General features: G+C 32.3%; 2 protein-coding genes across 10 annotated transcripts; one reads left to right on the plus strand and one right to left on the minus strand.

Annotated features, from left to right (window-relative positions):
• Positions 1 to 1,115: 1,115 nt before the first annotated feature.
• LOC131941717 (ADP-ribosylhydrolase ARH1) lies at positions 1,116 to 9,275 on the minus strand. 7 transcript variants are annotated; one of them, XM_059301164.1, is made up of 12 exons: positions 9,149 to 9,275; positions 6,579 to 6,784; positions 5,871 to 5,924; positions 5,455 to 5,556; positions 5,195 to 5,270; positions 4,857 to 4,913; positions 4,603 to 4,724; positions 4,156 to 4,261; positions 3,254 to 3,427; positions 2,824 to 2,874; positions 2,475 to 2,577; positions 1,116 to 2,203 (listed from the first exon to the last, which is right to left on the minus strand). In XM_059301164.1, exons 2-12 carry the CDS (start codon positions 6,739 to 6,741, stop codon positions 2,132 to 2,134), a joined length of 1,080 nt encoding a protein of 359 aa, XP_059157147.1. In that variant the 5' UTR covers positions 6,742 to 6,784; positions 9,149 to 9,275; the 3' UTR covers positions 1,116 to 2,131. The 7 variants fall into 7 exon arrangements, with proteins under 7 accessions (XP_059157147.1, XP_059157148.1, XP_059157151.1 ...); XM_059301165.1 differs by having other exon boundaries at positions 9,164 to 9,226; XM_059301168.1 differs by having other exon boundaries at positions 9,154 to 9,173.
• LOC131941716 (solute carrier family 15 member 4) lies at positions 9,166 to 20,088 on the plus strand. Of its 3 annotated transcripts, XM_059301159.1 has the most exons (13): positions 9,168 to 9,647; positions 10,948 to 12,535; positions 13,549 to 13,807; positions 14,206 to 14,374; positions 14,886 to 14,984; positions 15,311 to 15,384; positions 15,767 to 15,906; positions 16,285 to 16,454; positions 16,693 to 16,901; positions 17,248 to 17,434; positions 18,244 to 18,432; positions 18,752 to 18,886; positions 19,207 to 20,088. In XM_059301159.1, exons 3-13 carry the CDS (start codon positions 13,673 to 13,675, stop codon positions 19,431 to 19,433), a joined length of 1,734 nt encoding a protein of 577 aa, XP_059157142.1. In that variant the 5' UTR covers positions 9,168 to 9,647; positions 10,948 to 12,535; positions 13,549 to 13,672; the 3' UTR covers positions 19,434 to 20,088. The 3 variants fall into 3 exon arrangements, with proteins under 3 accessions (XP_059157144.1, XP_059157142.1, XP_059157145.1); XM_059301161.1 differs by lacking the exon at positions 10,948 to 12,535 and having other exon boundaries at positions 9,166 to 9,294; XM_059301162.1 differs by lacking the exons at positions 9,168 to 9,647; positions 10,948 to 12,535 and adding an exon at positions 12,578 to 12,598.
• Positions 20,089 to 21,041: the final 953 nt, after the last annotated feature.

Below are 21,041 nucleotides of genomic sequence, written 5' to 3' on the forward strand. Positions count from 1 at the left end.
AATACAATTCATCTAACACCTCCATGCCCAAGATCTACTTTATTTATCCAAGTTAACAATTTTGTCTATACATTAACACAACTAATTAATGCAATAATTAAAATTAATTGTTTTTTATTCATCAGAAATATATATGAACAATGCGAATAGACTTGTGTTATGATTAGGTGACCTATGCAATGATACTTAACTTGAGGCAAAATGTCTTAAGCCAACAGCCTTTTGCCATGATTTTCTCTAAGTAGTTGCAGAAAAACTTCAGACATATTGTTTGAAGAGAAGTTTCCTCTGGTGAACACATAAATAGCTCATCTTGTATCCTGTAATTAAAATACCTGGCCCATCCTTATCTCGCAATTATTACCCTGGCCCATCCAGTATGTCACCATTAAAAACCCCTAGCTCATTCTGTTATCTCGTGATTACCCTGGGCCCATCCAATGTCACCATTAAAACCCCTAGCTCATCCTGTATCTTGCAATTATTACCCTAGGCCCATCCAGTATGTCACCATTAAAACCCCTAGCTCATCCTGTTATCTCGTGATTACCCTGGGCCCATCCAATGTCACCATTAAAACCCCTAGCTCATCCTGTATCTTGCAATTATTACCCTAGGCCCATCCAGTATGTCACCATTAAAACCCCTAGCTCATCCTGTTATCTCGTGATTACCCTGGGCCCATCCAATGTCACCATTAAAACCCCTAGCTCATCCTGTATCTTGCAATTATTACCCTAGGCCCATCCAGTATGTCACCATTAAAAACCCCTAGCTCATTCTGTTATCTCGTGATTACCCTGGGCCCATCCAATGTCACCATTAAAACCCCTAGCTCATCCTGTATCTTGCAATTATTACCCTAGGCCCATCCAGTATGTCACCATTAAAACCCCTAGCTCATTCTGTTATCTCGTGATTACCCTGGGCCCATCCAATGTCACCATTAAAACCCATTACTCATCCTGTATCTTGTAATTAAAAAACCTAGCCCATTCAGAAAACAAACACACCCAGAAACAGTTATGAGAGGTGACCATTTGTTAAAATAATTAAAAATTTATTAAAATAATAATTATAAATTAAAGTTAACAAAAATTTAATCAATTCTTCTTCTTCTTCTTCTTCGTTCTTAATTATTAGTGTTGAAGGAGATCGAGATTTATCTGCCAGTGGGTTGAACTCGAGACTTTGTTCGAATTTATCAACCATGAGCTTTTTGCCGACTCGACCACGCCTCCAACACAATTAAGCGTTACGTGTCAACTGGTTATGCGCCATTGAGGCCATTGACTCCGATTTCAGCCTGCTTTTCTTGTTGGATTTGCTTCCATAGCCTTTGTCCAACCAAGAACAAACTACAAGGCAGCAGTTGTTTAATTTTGGAGTTGTCTCTCCTAGAAGAGTGGCTGTCCCCAGCAAACGAGCCTCATCTGCCCGAGGGTTCGAACTCGAGACTTTTCGGCTTAGCAACCATGAGCTTTGCCGACTCGACAACGCCGATCAATTTATTAATGAGATATCCATCCTCATTTTAAATTTTTATGTCAGTTCAATGGACAAAACACAAAGTGATTTAATTTAACTATTGAAAAAAAATCATATCAATACCCATTTTATCCTGCACCCATTTTCACTAGGAGCAGGTCAAAGTGTACTTCATATACTAAACAATCACATTTGTACAAAAAAATATTTAAAAAAATACAAAAAAAAAACGTTTTAATAATTATTGCTCTTGAAAATCATCATTATAATCAAGCAATGGCAGTAAAAGTATAAAAAAAAATGTATAATATAAAAAGCATTGTATAATATATAAAAATTAAATACTCTTTATATAAGCATTAAATTAAGTCATTTTAGTGCCAATTGTAACAGCGTACCAAGTTCAGGGTAAAATGTAAACAAATAAAAATCACATTTATCTTCAAACAGGTTTAAATTAAGTAACACAACATATTGATAATGAGCTTTAGTGAATCACCACTAAAGCTGTTAATAAAATTTAGAAAAACATGCACTAAATAAAAAGTAGAAAAATATATACAAGTATAAATGTGCTAGATGAAAGACAACTGTACATAAAGTAATCCCTGATATGGACTATTAACAAGAAGTTTTCTGTCATCTATTCTTGTGGATAAGCTAACTGGTATAGCTGATTGCCAACATCTTCAAGTCTTTGTCTAAATTCAACATGCTGTAGATAAATAACATTTGTATTGAATCAAGTTCATAACAGGAAAAAAAATTGTCTTAGACATTAACAATTTCTACTGAGTTACATGGTGTATTCAACTAACCATAAGATTGGCAGATATATGTATTGCATCTTATTTGATTCAATGATTTACATAATGAGTTATGTGGTGTATTCAACTAACCATATGATTGGCAGATGTAAATGTATGTATTGCATCTTATTTAATTCAATCATTCACATAATGAGTTATTTGACGTATTCAACTAACCATATGATTGGCAGATGGCACATTTTTGAACCCGTACAGTGCTCCAAAACAACAGGCAGCAATGACCCCAGTACTGTCACTGTCCCCTCCATGAAACATTGACCTGAAAATTCAGATAAAAAAATCCAGTGCCAAAATAACCTAACAAACACGTTCACTTTTAAGTTGGCCTACCATATAAAGTACATCTCTTTGTCAGAGACAGTTTTTTTTTCATAAATATCGCTGTATAACACCTGCTTTTAATAAACCTAAATGTAAGAGACCTAACAGTAATAAACTTACTATTAAAAGCCTTACTTTTAAAATAATTTACCTATACCAGAGACTCAGCTAGTAACAAGCCTACCTGTAACAGAGTTCTTTCCAGTTGTCCCCTGCTCCAAGTAGTGCATCATATCTGGTAAGATGGGATAATCAAGATTATGCATATATATGGGAGTAGTAAACACCCTCCTCCCCCCCCCCCCCCAGCCCAGTTTGAGTTAGAGAGTCAGGTTAGGGCTAGTGTTGGAGTCAGGGTTAGATGTAGATTTAGAGTTGGTGTTATGATTGAAATATGGGTTATAGCTATAGATTTGTGTTTATAATTTGGGATAGGGTTGGGGGGTTATGTCCTAGACCCTTAAATTATATACCTTATTTAATACCAGTCATCAAACCCAATAAATTAAGAATAAGTGAACAATTGTGTATATACTATACAATCCACACTATTAGATAAACATACAAATCTAAATATCTATTTATTTTACTCCAGAAACAAAACAAAAAATTACGCTATCATTGGTGCGTCATGTCCACTGGCACCTCCAAAACCATCATAGCTGACTTTCTTGACAAACTTATCCCTTTCTTTGAACCCATAAGTTTGTGGGAAAACAACATCTGACTTTCCATCTGCAATACCCCGAGATTTCAGGTAATTTTCCCAAGCAGTAACAAAGTAACTCCTGGAATGGGAGAGTTTATTGCTTAGTTAAAAAACTATGTGCTCTTGCCACCTCAGAAATATGCCGGAAAGAAACACTTCTAATAGCCATATTAAGAGTAAATGTTTTACTTCAGTTATTCTAAAATTTCTCTACTATAAAAACTTTAGAGTCAATGGATATCTTCTTCTTCGTTCTTAATTTTTAGTGTTAGAAGGGATCTAGCCTTATCTGCCAGAGGGTTCGAACTCGAGACTTTTTTCGAATTTATCAACCATGAGCTTTTGCCGACTCGACCACGCCTCCATCACAATTAAGTATACATGTCAACTGGTTATACGGCATTTAGGCCATTGACTCTGATTTCAGCCTGCTTTTCTTTTTGGATTTGCTTCCAAATAAGAACAAACTACAAGGCAGCAGTTGTTTGATTTTGGAGTTGTCTCTCCAAGAAGAGTAGCTGTCCCCTGCTAACGAGCCTCATCTGCCCGAGGGTTCGAACTCGAGACTTTTCGGTTAAACAACCATGAGCTTTACCGACTCGACCACGCCGACCCCTCAATGGATATGACATTTAACAAATTAGGTGTTTACAAATAAATGAAATGATAAAAAAAAAATACTTTATTTCTGAGGTAATATTAGTGGGGAGATATATATTCATATATTCAAACTTAGTACTTCTCTAACAATCAAAAGTGCTGTAATTTAGCATTACACTAAACAGATGATGTAATGAAAATGATTACCAAGTATCTTTGCTCTCCTGAACACAGTGATTGGTAGACTCAATATACTTCATGGCCAAAGGTAGACAATCCAGTAAACCACGTCCCCAAGAATTGAGTGGCCTTTCTTAAATTGAAATTTCATTAGCAGTTTAAGTCTTTTGTAGCAAAAAGTTTATGGAAGCTAAATTAAGTTTACATAAGCTGTAAGCTTTATCATAAAAATATGAATGTGTTAAGATTATAATATAATAACTAGTAAACAAGCAAGCATTTAAACTTGTAGATAAAAAAAAATTAAACAAATCATATTTTAACATTTTAACAAGAGAATTACTAAAAATTATTAACATAAAGAATTACTACAACTGTGTTTTTTTTCCAATCGAAAGTGTTATTTAAGATAAAATAAAAGACCTATTAAATAAAGCGTTATAAAAAATATTTCATTGTGTCATGTATCCTGACCTTGTATGGCGTATGATGTAAACAAAGCAGAAGCCAGACTGCCCAGGTAGCCTACAGGATTATTATGTGTCATACGTCCAGACTCAATGCTGACTGCAATCAAATCTTCTAAGTTTTCAGGCCTGTTAGATAAATAAATTTAAAAAAAAAATCAATGATTTAATTTATATTAATATGCTTGTAAGGTTTTTTTTTGTTAAAACATTTTCTGGACACAAAAATTACCCATTAATTTCTTTTAAAAAAAAACTTACCTTGGATATCTGAGGCCAATACACATAGATCTCATTGCTCCCCCACATCCACCACCTCTGCCAATTTTTAAAAAGTTGATTGGAAATTATCAGCAGATGTAAAACTAAATATCAAAACTAATGCATTAGAAGAAGTGAATCAAAATAAAATATATTGCATTAGCAAAACTTTAAAAAGCCAAAATATTTATACTTTGACATAAATGTAACATTAGCCTACTTTGAAAAAGCAATGAAATTATTTATAACATAAGCGTTATTGGGAATGATGCTAAATAATGGAAAGATATACATAAATTAGATAGTTTTATAAATTATATCAAGAAAGTTGAGCCAACCTTGGGTTAAAAGGTATTCTGTAGCCATCTTTTCTGAGTGGTTTCAATTGATGGGCTCCATTTATGCATGTTATGCCTTGCAATCAATCAGCATGAAGTTAACAAAAAACTGCTAAGTAATCAATCACCAAGGGAATTAACTAAGCAGTAAGGGAGTTAACCAAAACAAGACTTTTACATCCAGAATTTTAATCTATTGTTTTTATAGCATGTGGCCTGAAGGGACTGTGAATGTGTAATGCACAGAATAATAAACTCACCTGGTGCTCGTCCAGCCATTTCCCTCATACACAACTTGTAGCTGGTTGCTATGGATACAAATATGTCTTCCCTGACATTATCTTTGCTACTGTTAACCAAAGCTACATGGAAAGAGAAAATAGTGTATGTGTAAAACATGAATAACATTGTATGATATAATTTTTGACAAACAAACACTGGACAAGTTGGCTTGCAATGTTAATCGCACACAACTTCCATTACTTTAAAAAAAAATTAACATGCATATTTATATGTGAATACTCTGTTTACTTTCATTGGTATCTAAATTTATCTGTCTAAACTATCTACTCACAAGAACAAATATATTTGATATTGTGAGTTGTAATTTTAAACACTGATGTATAAAATGCATTGTATTTTGTTCACTAATATATTTAGAAAGTTTGATTTTTACCTTCTCCAGTGGCCAAATGCATGACTGTATCATCACTCACCATCCACCCTGGCACTGTCAATAAAAAATGAATTTTAACATTTGTTATTTTTTAAACTAATTAGGCCTATTATAATACCATATATATAATTCTATTCTTGGATACCATAGAAAACAACAGGCTGTAAGCGCGCCTAGCAAGCCCCTCTCTTCCTCTTTAGGCATATCCCTACCACCCCCACCCCCCACATGGTCTGGTGAGCTGTGGTTCACGCTAAATGTTTACAATCAAGGAGCCGGGTTTAGTGACGGCTATTAGGGGCAGATAATTTAGTTTGAAACCATTTTAAACTTAGGGGAGGTAACTAAGAGGAGGCTGCTTTCAAGGGGGTAGTGTAGGGTAGGTTTTGGGGGAAAAGAGAGTGGGGGGGGGGGGGGGAGGGGTTATCGTCCTTAACGACCTACTGATAGTATTTTAAAGCAAATATTTTCAGTGGCAGCATTGGTACTGTCGAATTCACAAATTATGAATTACTGAAAAGTAGAAAATAAAACAACTAAATAGCGGCATATGATACACAGTGGATTTCCCTATATTTTAAAGGTATATTAATAATGAAATTAACAATTATACAGAATAAAGACAAAAAAAGTTACAGTTTGCTATAAACAAACAAAAATATAGGTCTACAATTTAGGAGTGTAAAACAAATTCAAACAACGACTTACATTTTACTTGAATGTTTTCCACATCATTTAGCTTTAGAACTTCTGCATAAATTGTTTCTCCACTGTGACAGAATTCCCATTCACCATTTTTATAACCCAGTGCATCCCCAACACCACTTAGCACCATTGCAGCAACATATCTCTCACATACAGAAGATGTCATTGCAAAATTTGTTTAAAATTAGCAATACAATTCTCACTGGTGTCTGGAAAAAAAAAACCAATCTACATAAATAAATCATACTTAGAGATAAATATTATAAAAAGGACTTTTAGTTTAGCAATACCATTATGATTAGTCAATAATCATAACCCTAAACAAACCAAAAAACTAGAGCAGTTGATATAGTAATTACTACCTTTAGTTCAGTTTAATCCCATTCCTAAGCTAAGATTTCTGATTGCAAACATGTAAGTCCTAATGATTGTTCCCTTTACTTCATTATTCTACATGGGCATCGGGCAATGTGAATAACACTCAGAGGCGTCGTGAAGCAGGGGCAGGAGGAGGGGACAGCACCTGGTGACGCCATTTAGGGGGGTGACACCAAGACAAAAAAAGTGCAAAATATATAGAATAAATATACTTTTTGCCAGTTGTACAAAAAGTATTTAGTACAAATTGACGATCCCGACAAGGTGTGATGGGGGGGGGGGGGGGGGGGAGGTTGACGTAAACATCCTAACTATAGAGAAAACAATGATAAACCCAGAAGTATTAACAATCGACTATAGATAAAATCTTTAGTAATAAGTGTGAACACACTTTATGGCTATTACAAAGGGGGGGGGGGGTGACACCAATTGCAAATTTATAGGCGGAGTAAAATAAAGTGCAAACAAATTGATGTCATTTGGCAAAATATATTATATAGATATGTAAATTATATATAAATAGCCTACAATTTTTGTGTGGTGGTAAGGGGGGGGGGGAGGTGACACCAAGAGGTGCTGCATCGGGTGATACCCGACTTAGCGACGCCACTGATAAAACTAATTGTTTAATTGTGTTTCATTAATATTAATTATTTAGTAATATTTTAAATTTAGAATATATTTTATTATAGGAGCCTATGGATCTAAAAAAAATGTTTATTAGGCCTATAGGCCTAATAATTTTAAAATTTAAAGGGCCCTGGTTTATAACTTTAAACTTTTACTTAGATTACCATAGCCTATTAGAACTTAGCCTGGCCTAGTTTAAGTTTTAGTAGAAGTACTACTGTACTAGTACAAGTACTTAGTAATTAATAACAAAAATTAACTATTACTTAGGCTATTACTTACTTTATACTTATTAATACTACTACTTATTACTACTTACTACATATGCTACTTACTACTTACTTACTACTTTACAACTTTACTACTTACTTAATTATAATACTTATACTTAACTTACAGTACAGTGACTTACTTAAATTAAAATTGACTTCACTTGACTTAGTCTATCTGACGAAGTTTAAGAATTTAAGTTATCTAGGATCTAGTTTGTTTTGATCCATTTGTATTAAGAAGTAACTAATAATTAATAATAATTAATAATAGATATAAATCTATTATTTATTTTTAACTTAAATTAAAAAAACCCAAACCACGTGATACCTATTTATAGCTTTCTCGCTTATCTCCCCCTCCCCCTTCCAATATCGATTTAAATTCATTAATGTTTACATTTATTACATTATTTTGCTGAACACTTGTTTATCATTAAAAAGCAATGATACATACGTTTCAAAGTATCAAACCATACAACCACTAGCCTATTGATATAATTAAAGCTGTATTTGGTTAGCATACATGGGGGGGGGGGGGGGGTCCATAAATGACGTCACACTAGTAGGGGAGGGGAATCCATAAGTTTGTGACGATGTGTGATTGGGGAGAGGGGGTGGGGGTTCAGATAGTATAACGTCAAACTTTGCATTTTTAAAAAGTAATGCTAGAAACTGAATTTTAGCCGTTATTCCGTGTTTTAGAAAACTGTTTTAATAAAGTGTAATAGATCTAGATCTAGAAACTGATTAAAATACTCTATGTTGACCGAGTTCAGTTAATGTTTTTTAAAAAAAATCGAAAGAGTAATAATATTTCATCTGCAATTTTGAGCGGACCTTTAGTCGTAGGCTGAGGTGTGACATTATTTTAAGGGATGACCTCATACATACAGTTTTAAATCATAGAATTTAGAAAGATTACTAGATCTAGATCTAGACTATTAGTATAGTATAGTAGTATAGTATAACACAACATGCTTCACAGTCGACACACACACACAACCTAAAATGCATATCAGTCGAGGTGTGCCTATTTCAAAAGTGAGGACCCACCCCTCCCAATATAATATAACTGTAACCGATTCCTTCACGCACGTACCAGATATCTAGATTTTAGATTCTACAATTTAGCATGCCAAAGCACACACGTTATCTTCCTAACAGCATTGCGTATTTAAGTTGTTAAAGAAACGACAAGAGATACAGATGGGTTAGAGATGGTAAAATATATAGATCCAGAGTCTAGTCTAAAACAAACTAAACAAACGTTATCAGTTTAAAATGTTGCCTCACTGAACTCTTTGTTACAGTTAATGCTGCTGACGTAACGATGAATCAGGAAAACCAGCCACTGTGTCGGCCTACTTCCAGATCTAGAATCCAGTAATAGTTGAACGGATTTATGACAAGCTATTTTAAGAACTTCCCATTAGACTTAGGCTGCGGTTACACTATACGTCGGCAGTCCGAATTTCTGTTTCTGACAACACGGCCGAACAACTGGAAAGCAAACAAAAAGTATAACCCAGTTCTATTGGTTACACTAGATCCGAACTGATCGTCCGAGTCGTCAGACTACGTCAGGCGCCTGATGAGGAACTTAAAATTTTGTTTCTGTTCTGACGGAAAACACATTCTGATGAAAATTTATCTGGCAGGGATAAACAAAATATAAAATGGAGGACTTCAGTTTGAACAGAAAGTTGTAGTATTTGACACAGAGAAGCTGATTTTTACTTATTCAAGAGAGAAAAGTAAAGGTCTGAAATAGCCGATTAACTCGGATGTACAAGTTAAGTAATTTATTTCACTTATTCACTTCATTGATTAATTTTTATCATTCATTCACATTTTTTTTTGGTTATCGACTCTCACTCAACTCGTAGATCTCTCAGAATGTCTCAGATCTAGATCTAGATTTTCTAGATCTAGATTATTTCTAATTCTAGACTAATCTAGACTCTAGATCTAGATTCTGAGCTAGATCTAGAAAACTAGATCTATACTATTAGATTTAGATCTATATCTCTCTAGATCTAATTCTTTTTTCTAGATCTAGATCTAGATCTAGAGTGAGTCTAGATCTAGATCTAGACTAGAATCTAGGAAATCTAGAATCTAGATCTTGCTTAGATTAGAATAGTACTGAAGAAGTAGAATTCAGATCTAGATTCTAGATCTAGATCTAGACTATTCTAGACTCTAGATCTAATCCAGAATCTAGATCTAGTCTAGATCTAGATCTCGTCATCGTTCTAAATTCTAAGATTAGGCTATAAGGTAAGGGTTAGTTATTAGATCTAGTTAGGGCTAAGACTAAGTATAGAAAAGTAAGTAACCTCAAAATAGATTCTAGATCTAAATTCTAGTAATAACTAGTAAAATAATTAGTTAGGCCTATTAAATAATAGGATCTAGATCTACTCATTGAATTTAATTTTCTCTAGTCTCTCTAGTAGTAGACTCTCTACTCTTGGTTCTAAAATTGAATCTTTCATTCTCGGCTAGGCCTATCCGATAGTCTATCTAAATTCTAATATCTAGAATCTATGACATAGATCTATTTTTCTAGTATTCTATGATTCTTTCTAGATTTAGATCTAGATCTCTATGTATATTATTATCTATAGGACTATTGGTAGATCTATAATAATATGTATGAAGTATAATAGTATAGGCCTATATTTAAAATTATTCTATTTCCATTGAATCTATTTTGAGATTAATAATTAAATTTATATTTATAGGCCTAAATCTAATCTAAATTAAGAGTATAGATCTAGATTCCTGTTCTGTAATGTTACTATATATTACTAGATCTATATAACTGTCTAAGGAATCAAGATCAGGCTTAGGCCCAGACAATTATGATAGAAAAGTCTGGATCTAGGACTAGACTACTAGATGTAGTAGTAATTAATTAATGAGCTGATATACTTAAGTCACTACAGTCCTAACTATTTTTTATCCGCCCTTTTCTATCTAGAGTCCTATTTCATTTATAGCCTGTAGGCATATATATAAATTATATGTATCCAACACATTAAAGTTACAACGAGTCTAAACTGATGTTAATATTTAATTCATTTCAGGTGCACAAGCAAAACCCAAGTGGAAAAACCTGCTTGATACATTTAGAAAGGAGCATATCAAGATTAGCAACAAAAGAGTAACTGGCAGTATAGCTCCAAACAAACCATGGACATTATAATCAATTATCCTTTATGAATGATTGTTTCGCTTCCAAGCAAACGATAAGCAGCATACAGATACCTTCAACTTCAATTCAGTATCGAGTGAAACCATTGTTTAAAAGATATTTTATTTTTGATGACACTGATTCAAATTGTATTCAAGTTGTGGAAGAAGCAATTGCTAAAGATCCTGACCCAGGATTAATTAATTTTGTGTTATGCCTGAATAAAAAAATTAATTGAAAAGTGTATGTTGTTTACTGTTTTATTATTTTTAAGAGGTCTTCAAATGCAGGCCTAAACTGTAATGGAGAATTACCTATACCAGTAGTTAAAATAATAATTCAATGAGGCCTGTGTCTTATGAGATGTATTTCTAATGATCATGCTATTTAAACATGTTTTACAGATTTGCTTAATAAATTAAAACAATGAATAACGCTTTTTAAATGATCAAAAACCAATACCATTTTAGTTTGTAACAATCTAACATGTAACTGACATTGAGTTAGAAAATTAAGTCTAACTAGTAGGCCTAACTGGTGGAAATGGTGGAGGCCCTATGTTCTATAAGGAGCAAGTAGGACTAAGTCAAAGTTAGTCAAGTAGGCCTAACTAGTAGGAATTATTGATATTGATCAGGTGATTCGGCCAATGATTATATTCTTATCTATGAATAATATAAATAAAACAAACATAACAACAAAAAAAGAAGTTTATTTCAATTAAATATCAAATTCAACATGTTTCATAATACTTCAGATGGTGTCTTCAGTCTTCAAAAGCCTTGGCACATTGCTGCTGTTGGTAATGGTACATGCTTTTTAGTGTGGCATCTCCACATAATATCACATGTCTCATAGATAATTGTGGTGATAGGTGAATGGACAGTTCGATATTAGTAGGCCAATACAGTTGTAGTGAGGGGCCTATCTGTAAATGAAATTATTTTAATTTAGCACTAAAAGCAGGCCAGAACATAGAATCAAGACCTTATAGTTATAGATTAGATCTACTCCCCACTACTGAGGTATTGCAACCAAATTTATAGCTTAGATTTTACTTGTTTTAAATGTATAGATTACATAGAACACATAATTGTAATAATTAATGGTATTTAGAATAGGCCTTACTCAACTAACTGTAACAAAATATCTTATTTAATAAGAATTAACTGTACAAAGACACTTGCCTCAATGTCAAAGCCAAGCGTTTCTTTGGAGAAATACATTTCCGATATGATTTTTTCTTTCCTTTTCATTAAGCAAAATAATCTTAGAAGCATCATTGTTTTCTGCTAAAATATGAATCTGCATTTGTTCGTCGATTTTTTGTATTGAAACCAATGCCTGCCGGTAGTCAGACATACGTTCTGACGGGCTACAGTGTAACCGCTGGGGCGCACCCCTCTTCGGCAGATTGGACAACACCTGACGTCAGATGAAAAAATTCGGTCTGCCGACGGATAGTGTAACCGCAGCCTTAGGTTTGTCGTTTTACACACTTATTTGCATATGTCAACACAGTGACTTATCATTTAATTCTGCTGGTACTTCGCACCCGAGTAGTAGACTACAACTCTATAATAATCACTATAACTAATACCACTGTATACTGTATAACTGTATAGATAAATGATACATTGTTAAATCACTATAGATCTAGATTCTATACTATTAATATACTTAAGGCAAGGTATTAAGTATAATTGACTATTAATTGTTGAGGTTACTGTCTTTTAAGTTAAAACATTATGTAGTAGTAACAGTAGTAGTAGGCCTATAGTAAAAAAATAGTTGACTATTTGATTTCTAATGACAAATGGCACAGATTATTAATAATAATAATATGTGCCATTTAATATTTGACATTTAATAATATTATTATATTAATAAATCATTTATTTTTTTATATACATAATAGGCCTAATATTTCGTCTGTGTTTGCGTGTTGTGTTTCTGTTTTCATTTGTGTTTGTTTGAGTTTGCATTTGTGTTTGTGTTTTTCTTTGTGTTTTCCTTTGTGTTTTTCTTTTGTGTTTGTGTTTAGTTTTGTTCTGTTCCCAAGTTGGTACATTTAAAAAAGATTCACCATGGCGGAGCACGGGTATGCAGCTAATAATTATATATGCCTCCATATATCATGATAATATGCCTATATATATTATATTTATTTAGGCATAAATATATATAGGCCCCTTTATGATATATATATATATATATATATATATATATATATATATATATATATACCTATATATATATATACCTATATATATATATACATATATATATATATATATATATATATATATATATATATATATATATATATATATATATATATATATATATATATATATATATATATATATATATATATATATATATATATATATATATATATAAATATATATATATAAAGGGCTTTATATATTATAAATAATAAATAAATATCAATATTTGATATAATCTATTTATTTATGATTTATTTTTGCAGGCTTAATAACTTGAAACAAAATGGATTATCAATATATTAGAAGTGGATAAGCTGTATTCTATTAATATCAGTGTAAGTCACTGTACTACCCATTCACCTGAAGGCTACCTCCACACCCTCAGCCATGCTAAGAGCGGAGGAAGACGAAGAGGCACCTTTACTCAAAAATAAACTCTGGAGATCACTGACTATCAGCGATGAGGATGAGCAATACAAACAGAAAGATACTGGCAGAGTGCATGTAAAATATGAACCTAAGGTTAGACATTGGCGATGGATTGTTCTGAATTTTTCTAAAAATTAGGCAGTAGACCCACATACAATTGTAAAACTCTTTCTCTCTATTGTATAACATATCTAGAGTACATTTCATTTGCTTTCATTTTTGATGAAGTATAGTGCTTTTTCATTTTAAGATGGAGTATGTAATGGCATTGACATAGTAAACAATTTTATTTTTAAGTTAAATAATTATCAGTTTTAGGCCTATTATTAATTATGTAATGTCTTATACAATATACTCAGTTTCTTTTAGGAATCTCTCCAGACCCCCCCCCCCCCCCCCCCCCTCCCAGCAGTTTTGAATCTCTCAGTTCCTTCACCCCCTTAGAAACCCTGATTATACTGAAGCTCATAAAATATTTACTTCTTTTTCAGTTGACTGTCTTCAGCCCTTACAAGCTGTTCATAGTTCTGTCCATTTTGTTGGTGGAGATGTGTGAAAGAATGGCCTACTACGGTGTAGTTGCTAATCTTGTCTTGTTTTGTACCAGTGTGTTAGACTACACTAGTAATGAGGCTACAAACATCAGTCTAATTTTTACAGGTAATTTCTAACCGCTGAAGACTGCATATAAAATTGAATTCATTGTATACACAGGGGGTTGGTGTGATCAAGTTGGTAAAGCTCATGGTTGCTAAACCAAAAAAGTCTCTAGTTGACACGTAATACTTAGTTCTGTTGAAAGGCATCCCCTCAAACATTAAAAATTAAGAATGAAGAAGAAGATTATATATATATATATATATATATATATATATATATATATATATATATATATATATATATATATATATATATATATATATATATATATATATATATGTATGTATATATGTATAGTCAACACATTTTGTTTCATTATACTAAATTTATCCTGCATTATTGAATCAAACTTGTTGAATGCTTTTACACAACAACACACTTTTATAGTTATACATAAAAGGAAACAAGTAGCCAAATGTCAAATAAAAACTAATTAAAAACAATAAATTTATCTCTATTTAACTAAAACAACTTCATTTTTTTTAAAGCATGTATTTTTCTTCCCTTCAAGGCTCAGTTTATCTAATCCCTATCATTGGAGGCTTAATAGCAGACTCATGGTCTAATAGATTCAATGTTATATTTGGATCAGGACTCATCTATCTGTGTGGTGGGTATTGATTCTTGAGACTATTTAATTTTAATTAAGTAAAAAGCTGAGTTGTAAAGATTCATAAAAATAAATTGTTTATATGGTTTTGTTATTTTTAATGGACAAAAGGCAATGGTATTTAAAAAATATGTTAATTGCATCTATGTTATTTGTTAAAAATTTATTAGATAGAAGTTATTTAACAATTTAATTTTTCTTATAAACAAGTTATTTTTTTAAAGAAAAAAAAAAGTAATGTTACAGTGCTTTTATTATATTGAATGTTGTAGTGTAAAAGTTTTGTTTTGTAAATAACTCATGGTTTTGGTTTGACTTTTTATAAGGTTTGTTTCTGGTTGTCTGTGCTGCTATAAACTACCAAAATCTTTTCAATGATCCTGCCCAAGTACTCAGTAGTGTGAGTACCTTTTTTACATGTGCACCCTTACAAAAATTTAATTGCTCACACATATTTTTTTATATAAATTTGAAAAGAGCAAAAAATTAAAAAAACACAATATTAATAATGTTGAAAACAGATTAGATATTCTTCATTATATAGGGTCTATAGGTTTTTGCTTCATTAGATTGTATTCACAGTGGTGAGAACTTTTGTCTCAGATAATTGTTTACATTAGGTCAATGGTTTTAGATGGCATACTCAGTTGATATTGAGAGTTGTACACATACTAATATAAGACAAACTATTTAAAACATTGATGTCACACATTTGCAATAGATTTTTAAAACTTCCACTGATTAATAGTATAATGATGCATTATTTTTCATGTTTGGTTTAGGAAAATCGAAGAATATTTTACATTGTTGGATTGGTTTTGGTAGCTATTGGTACAGGTGGAATAAAAGCAAACGTTGGTCTTTTTGGAGCTCAGCAGGTTCAGGATTTAGGCCCAGAGGCTGTTCAGACTTTCTTTAACTGGTAAAGCTTTTTTTTTTTTTTGTGAACTAAGGGAATCAAGACATATGCTAATACAGAGAAACAATTCAATAATTTTTAAAAATATAAAGACACTTAATACTATTAATTTTTTAAACTCATAAGTAGTTAGATATGAATAATAAATAGAATGCAGTGTAGAAGGGAAGTAACCTTGATTATACAATTATCTCCCTTATTCAGATAATTACAATGAGAGTAGCTGATATAAATAGTTCTGTTATCATTTTAATCATTAGAGTATTCCAAGTAATTTAGAAGTAATATACTAAAAATAGACTAAATACTGTAAAAAAAACCTTTATTAACACTTCTGCTGTTAATTTGATTCAAGTCACCAAAATATTACTATCTTTTCAGGTTTTACTGGTTTGTCAATGCTGGAGGGCTGATAGCTTTTTCTGCCATAGCACACGTACAGCAGAACATCAGCTTCACTTGGGGTTTTTTCATCCCTCTAGTTTCCATGCTCCTGTCTCTTATAATCCTCAACGTTGCCAGAAAACACTACATCTATAAGTCTGGACAGGGTAGGCTAGAAATTTTAACTGGGCAATAGTTTTACATTATTAATTTATCCAAGAAAAATGGAATAAAGTTAATTTATTTTTTTAAAAAATGAAGTATAGCGTTTAAATTTTAAATAATAAATTTTTGTTCCATAATATAAGACAAGAGTAGTTTTATAATGGCCTCTTTTCATTTTACAGTTGGTAAACATGGTAATAATCACATATATTATCACATAATTTATTAAATTATTTACAGGAAGTGTATTGATCACCACCTTTAAAATCTGTGGTCAGGCGTGTTGCAGAAAATCCCCAGTGATAGATGGCAAGAGTCGTTTGTTTGACTCTGCACGCAAAGGGTATGGTGGTGATTTTGACAGCTTCACTGTTGATGGTGTCATAGCTGTGTTACGGCTTTTACCCATCTTCTTCTTCGTCATCATGTTCTGGGCCATATACTCTCAGGTAAATTAACTATTATATGTGCTCCCTACCTTTTTTTTCTTGTAAATTTTAAAAACTTACTTTAGAAATTAAACATTTCATTTTTTAAAAAAACATTCAACATTAGCTTAGGGGAAATGAGAACACGTTATTCTATGTTTAAGTCTTTAATTCTTCTTTTGTGTAAAAAATTAATTATCTCTTTAGTAATAAAAATAAATATAAGCCATAGTTTAAATTTGGTATTGAATTCTTGAACATTCAAAAGAAATATATACGTACTTAGTTGTACTGTTGTAAGTTTGATTTTATGGTTGTGAACATTCTACATTTATTGCAGCTTCCTTAACTGTCATTTTTTTTTTAGATGCAGTCAACTTATTTCCTTCAAGGGGAGAGAATGGATCTGAGTTTAGGGACAATTCAGATTCCAGTGGCTTTGCTCAATGTATTCAACACTATTGCAGTTTTGTTGTCAATTCCTATTTTAGACAGAGTTGTATATCCATGTTTTCAGCGTATTGGTCGACCAATGAGGTACATGCATAGAATAGGTAAGTGACATTTATTTTTCTGTGGATACTGTTTTAATATATTAGCCTATTTTAAATTATCTACCAGTGTTGGTTAGATGCAGTGTAAATTTCAGACACTAAAGAGTAAAATATACCAGCTTTTGATAAATTAGATGCCTCAAATTGTCCATCCTCAGCACATTTAGAATAAAAAGGAATAAGAAACAAAAACTGCTTGCCAGTTGATGAAACTTTATTTTCCAAGTCTATCTGTTAGTTAAGAAATGTAGTTTATCTAAGAAGAAAACAAATCATTGTGCATATTTTTATTTTTCTAATAGTAATAGGCCTACTTATTGTTAAAAACATTAATTTAAACTTAGGTTCTGTTACGGACTTGTGGAACTTTATAGTTATATGACTTTGTTTTTCAGGCTTTGGTCTGGTGTTGTAAAAAAAACAACCATTGTGCATATTTTATTTTATCTACTACTTGTTTTAAAATATAAACATAAACTTTAGGTTCAGTTAAGGACTTGTAAAACCAAAGGGGCTTTTGTTTTTCAGGCATTGGTCTAATACTTATTGTTAAAATATAAACATAAACTTTAAGTTCAGTTAAAGGACTTGTAAAACCTAAAGGGGCTTTTGTTTTTCAGGCATTAGTTTAATACTTATTGTTAAAATATAAACATAAACTTTAAGTTCAGTTAAAGGACTTGTAAAACCTAAAGGGGCTTTTGTTTTTCAGGCATTAGTCTAATAGTAATACTTATTGTTAAAATATAAACATAAACTTTAAGTTCAGTTAAAGGACTTGTAAAACCAAAGGGGCTTTTGTTTTTCAGGCATTGGTCTGGTGTTGTCTGCATGTTCAGTGTTTGTAGCTGGGTGGGTAGAAATTGAGAGGAAACAGGAGTTGGGTTTCAACCAAGTCGTTGGGGAGGAGACGTTTTATGCTTCCAATTTGACAGTCTTCCTGCAAGTGCCTCAATTTATGTTGGTGGGGGCTGGAGAGGCATTTACAAACATCGCAGGTAAAACTAATAATAAAATGTGTGTCCATTTTCATTTACCTGTAAGCTATTATTACATACAAACTGGCCTTTAACTACAGGTAAAATAAAACTTTTATATTATTTAAAGTAAAACAAAAACTTTAGTTTATTGCATACAAATAGGCCTATAACCTAAAAAAAATAAAATAAAACTTTTATAATATTTAAAGTAAATCAAAAACTTTAGTTTATTGCATATAAATAGACCTATAATGTAATAAAGTAAAATAAAACTTATAATATTTATAACTAAACAAAAAACTTAGTATTAAATCTGATTTTTCAATTTGTTGGCCAGGTCTAGAGTTTGCTTATACGCAAGCACCCAAGAACCTTCAGGGACTGATCATGGGTGTGTATCTAGCAACAAACGGTGTTGGGAACTATGTTAGCACAGCTATCATTGCTATTATTGAGGCTTCAACTACGAGCGGTGAGAACTTTGTTGTTCTTTATTGAATTTATTTAAAGCATATGTTTACTTTTAAGTTTAAGTAAAGCATTTTAAAATTAAGGCTTATATTCTTTTTTTATAATTGTAATGGCTTTTGGAACACATAATTTCTTATTATAAAGATCAGCTTTTAACTTAGGAGAAGTAGTAATTCACTGCAGGTATTTTTTTTTGGCCTTTTGTTAAAAATAAAATGCACTATTTAACATACTATTCAAATTTTAAAAAATTGCAAGGAGTTAAAATTATAAAAATAAAGCGAACATTGACTAAAAGATTTTTACATTTTTAATTTCTAGATCCATGGTTTCCAGATGATATCAATAATGGCAAGGCGGAATATGTATTTTTTGTATTTGGAGGTCTGATGGTTTTATTTTTCTTGGGTTATCTCCCTGCCGCCTATACTTATAAATACCAGGAGTTTCTCACAGATGAAGAAGCTGAGAAGAGAACAAATGTTACCAAATCAAAATGGGACAAACAACACAAGATGTTCGACCAAAGCAGTATTACTATATTGTGATACAAACATAATTACACTATCCTATTTTGTGTTTGTATTAGAAACATTTATAGTGATTAAGTGACTCCAATTATAAGATTTAACTCATTTCTTTAATTGATAATGACTATGGACTTGCTTATGTTTAGTATGTTTTCTAATGCTTTATTTATTCCAGTTGCAGTGATCCAGTTTTCATCTACTAATTTATTGTACATGTTATTTCCATGCTTGTTATTTTTTTAATGAATGAAAACTGTTAGTTTTCTTCATTGAAAATAAGCCATCCCTGTGACTTGTTTGAATGTATTTTATGTGCAAAAAGTGAAAAAGAGCCAGGTTATATGCTGGTTACCTTTATGTATTATTGATGAAAGCACAAGGTGCAAAATTGAGGGAACTAATACCCTGTTGGGGGTGATTTATATATTAGTGAGTGGATAAAGTGCATGAGAAGTGGATTGTTGAAATAAAGAGCTGTGGTATGTATCATTATATCAAGATGTTTCATTGTTTATAATATTAAATACTATACTAATATGTTTTTGAACAGTATATATAATATTTATATTATAAATATTTATGCTGATCTATTTTTGGAAAACTCACATTTTTTTATACTTTTGTACCTGTTGGGTTGTTATTCATATAAATAAAAGCTTAAATTGCTTGCTATTCAGTATACACTGCAATGATTTTTTGATATTTCTGTGTTATGTCAAAAATGTATTCAACAACAACAACTGGTCAAGCGGGAGAACCCTCCATTACTAATCTGAAGTGGGTAGCCATATAAATAAATATAACGCATCACTTGACAACTATACCTACCATTTACACTTACATAGGCTACTGTCTTGCTGAGTGGCTTAGGCAGGATTTTGTTATGGGGGAAGGTTGGTTCAAAAAATAAATATTCCACAGCATTTTTGAGAAGTTCTTACAATTTTACCTTTTTTTATCAAATCCAAAAATATAGAATACGACACCTGTTACTGAAAAATGACACCGTTAATTTGTCATGGGGGGGGGGGGGTGCTGTAACCCGGCTGTCACGCATCTGCTTTTTACTATTTGTTTAAAATAAACTAAACCAATAGTTAGGTTTGGAGACATCCCATTTGCAGAGTTTCTTCCAGGCATCTCTTCAGAAGGTGGTCCTCCCGCCCCACCCCCGCCGAAGAAAGTCTACCGCCCCCTGAACGAAATGGAATTTATATAGAAAATATATACTTTATGAGTGTCCGCTACCCCTGAAAATTTAGTCCCCCCCCAGAGGAAAAAGTCTGAAAGAAACGCTGCCCATTTGGTATCATAACACAGTTAAATACATCACAACCTGTCCCCCCCCCCCCCTGCTGTGGTATGGACCACCAACCAAAGACTTCTGTCTGTCAGGGAACATTTTTAAAAAAAATTTGGTTCAACTAGTCTCCCATCTTTGTGGTCTCATGGTCGAGTTGCCAGGTGTTTCTTGGTCAACCGCTTTAGCGCATTCCTTAAGGGTTCTACTTTGCTAACTGCTTCGTGACACTGGTCAGGGGCGTAGCGAGCGGGGGGTGCGGACCGCACCGGGTGACACCATTTAGGGGGGTGACACCAAGGTAAAAAATAGCAAAATATATAGAG

The sequence above is a fragment of the Physella acuta genome, unplaced genomic scaffold, assembly GCF_028476545.2.
Source record: "Physella acuta isolate Inbredline_101_S28 unplaced genomic scaffold, ASM2847654v3 ptg000370l, whole genome shotgun sequence".
In the NCBI taxonomy this organism is placed as follows: Eukaryota; Metazoa; Mollusca; class Gastropoda; family Physidae; genus Physella; species Physella acuta.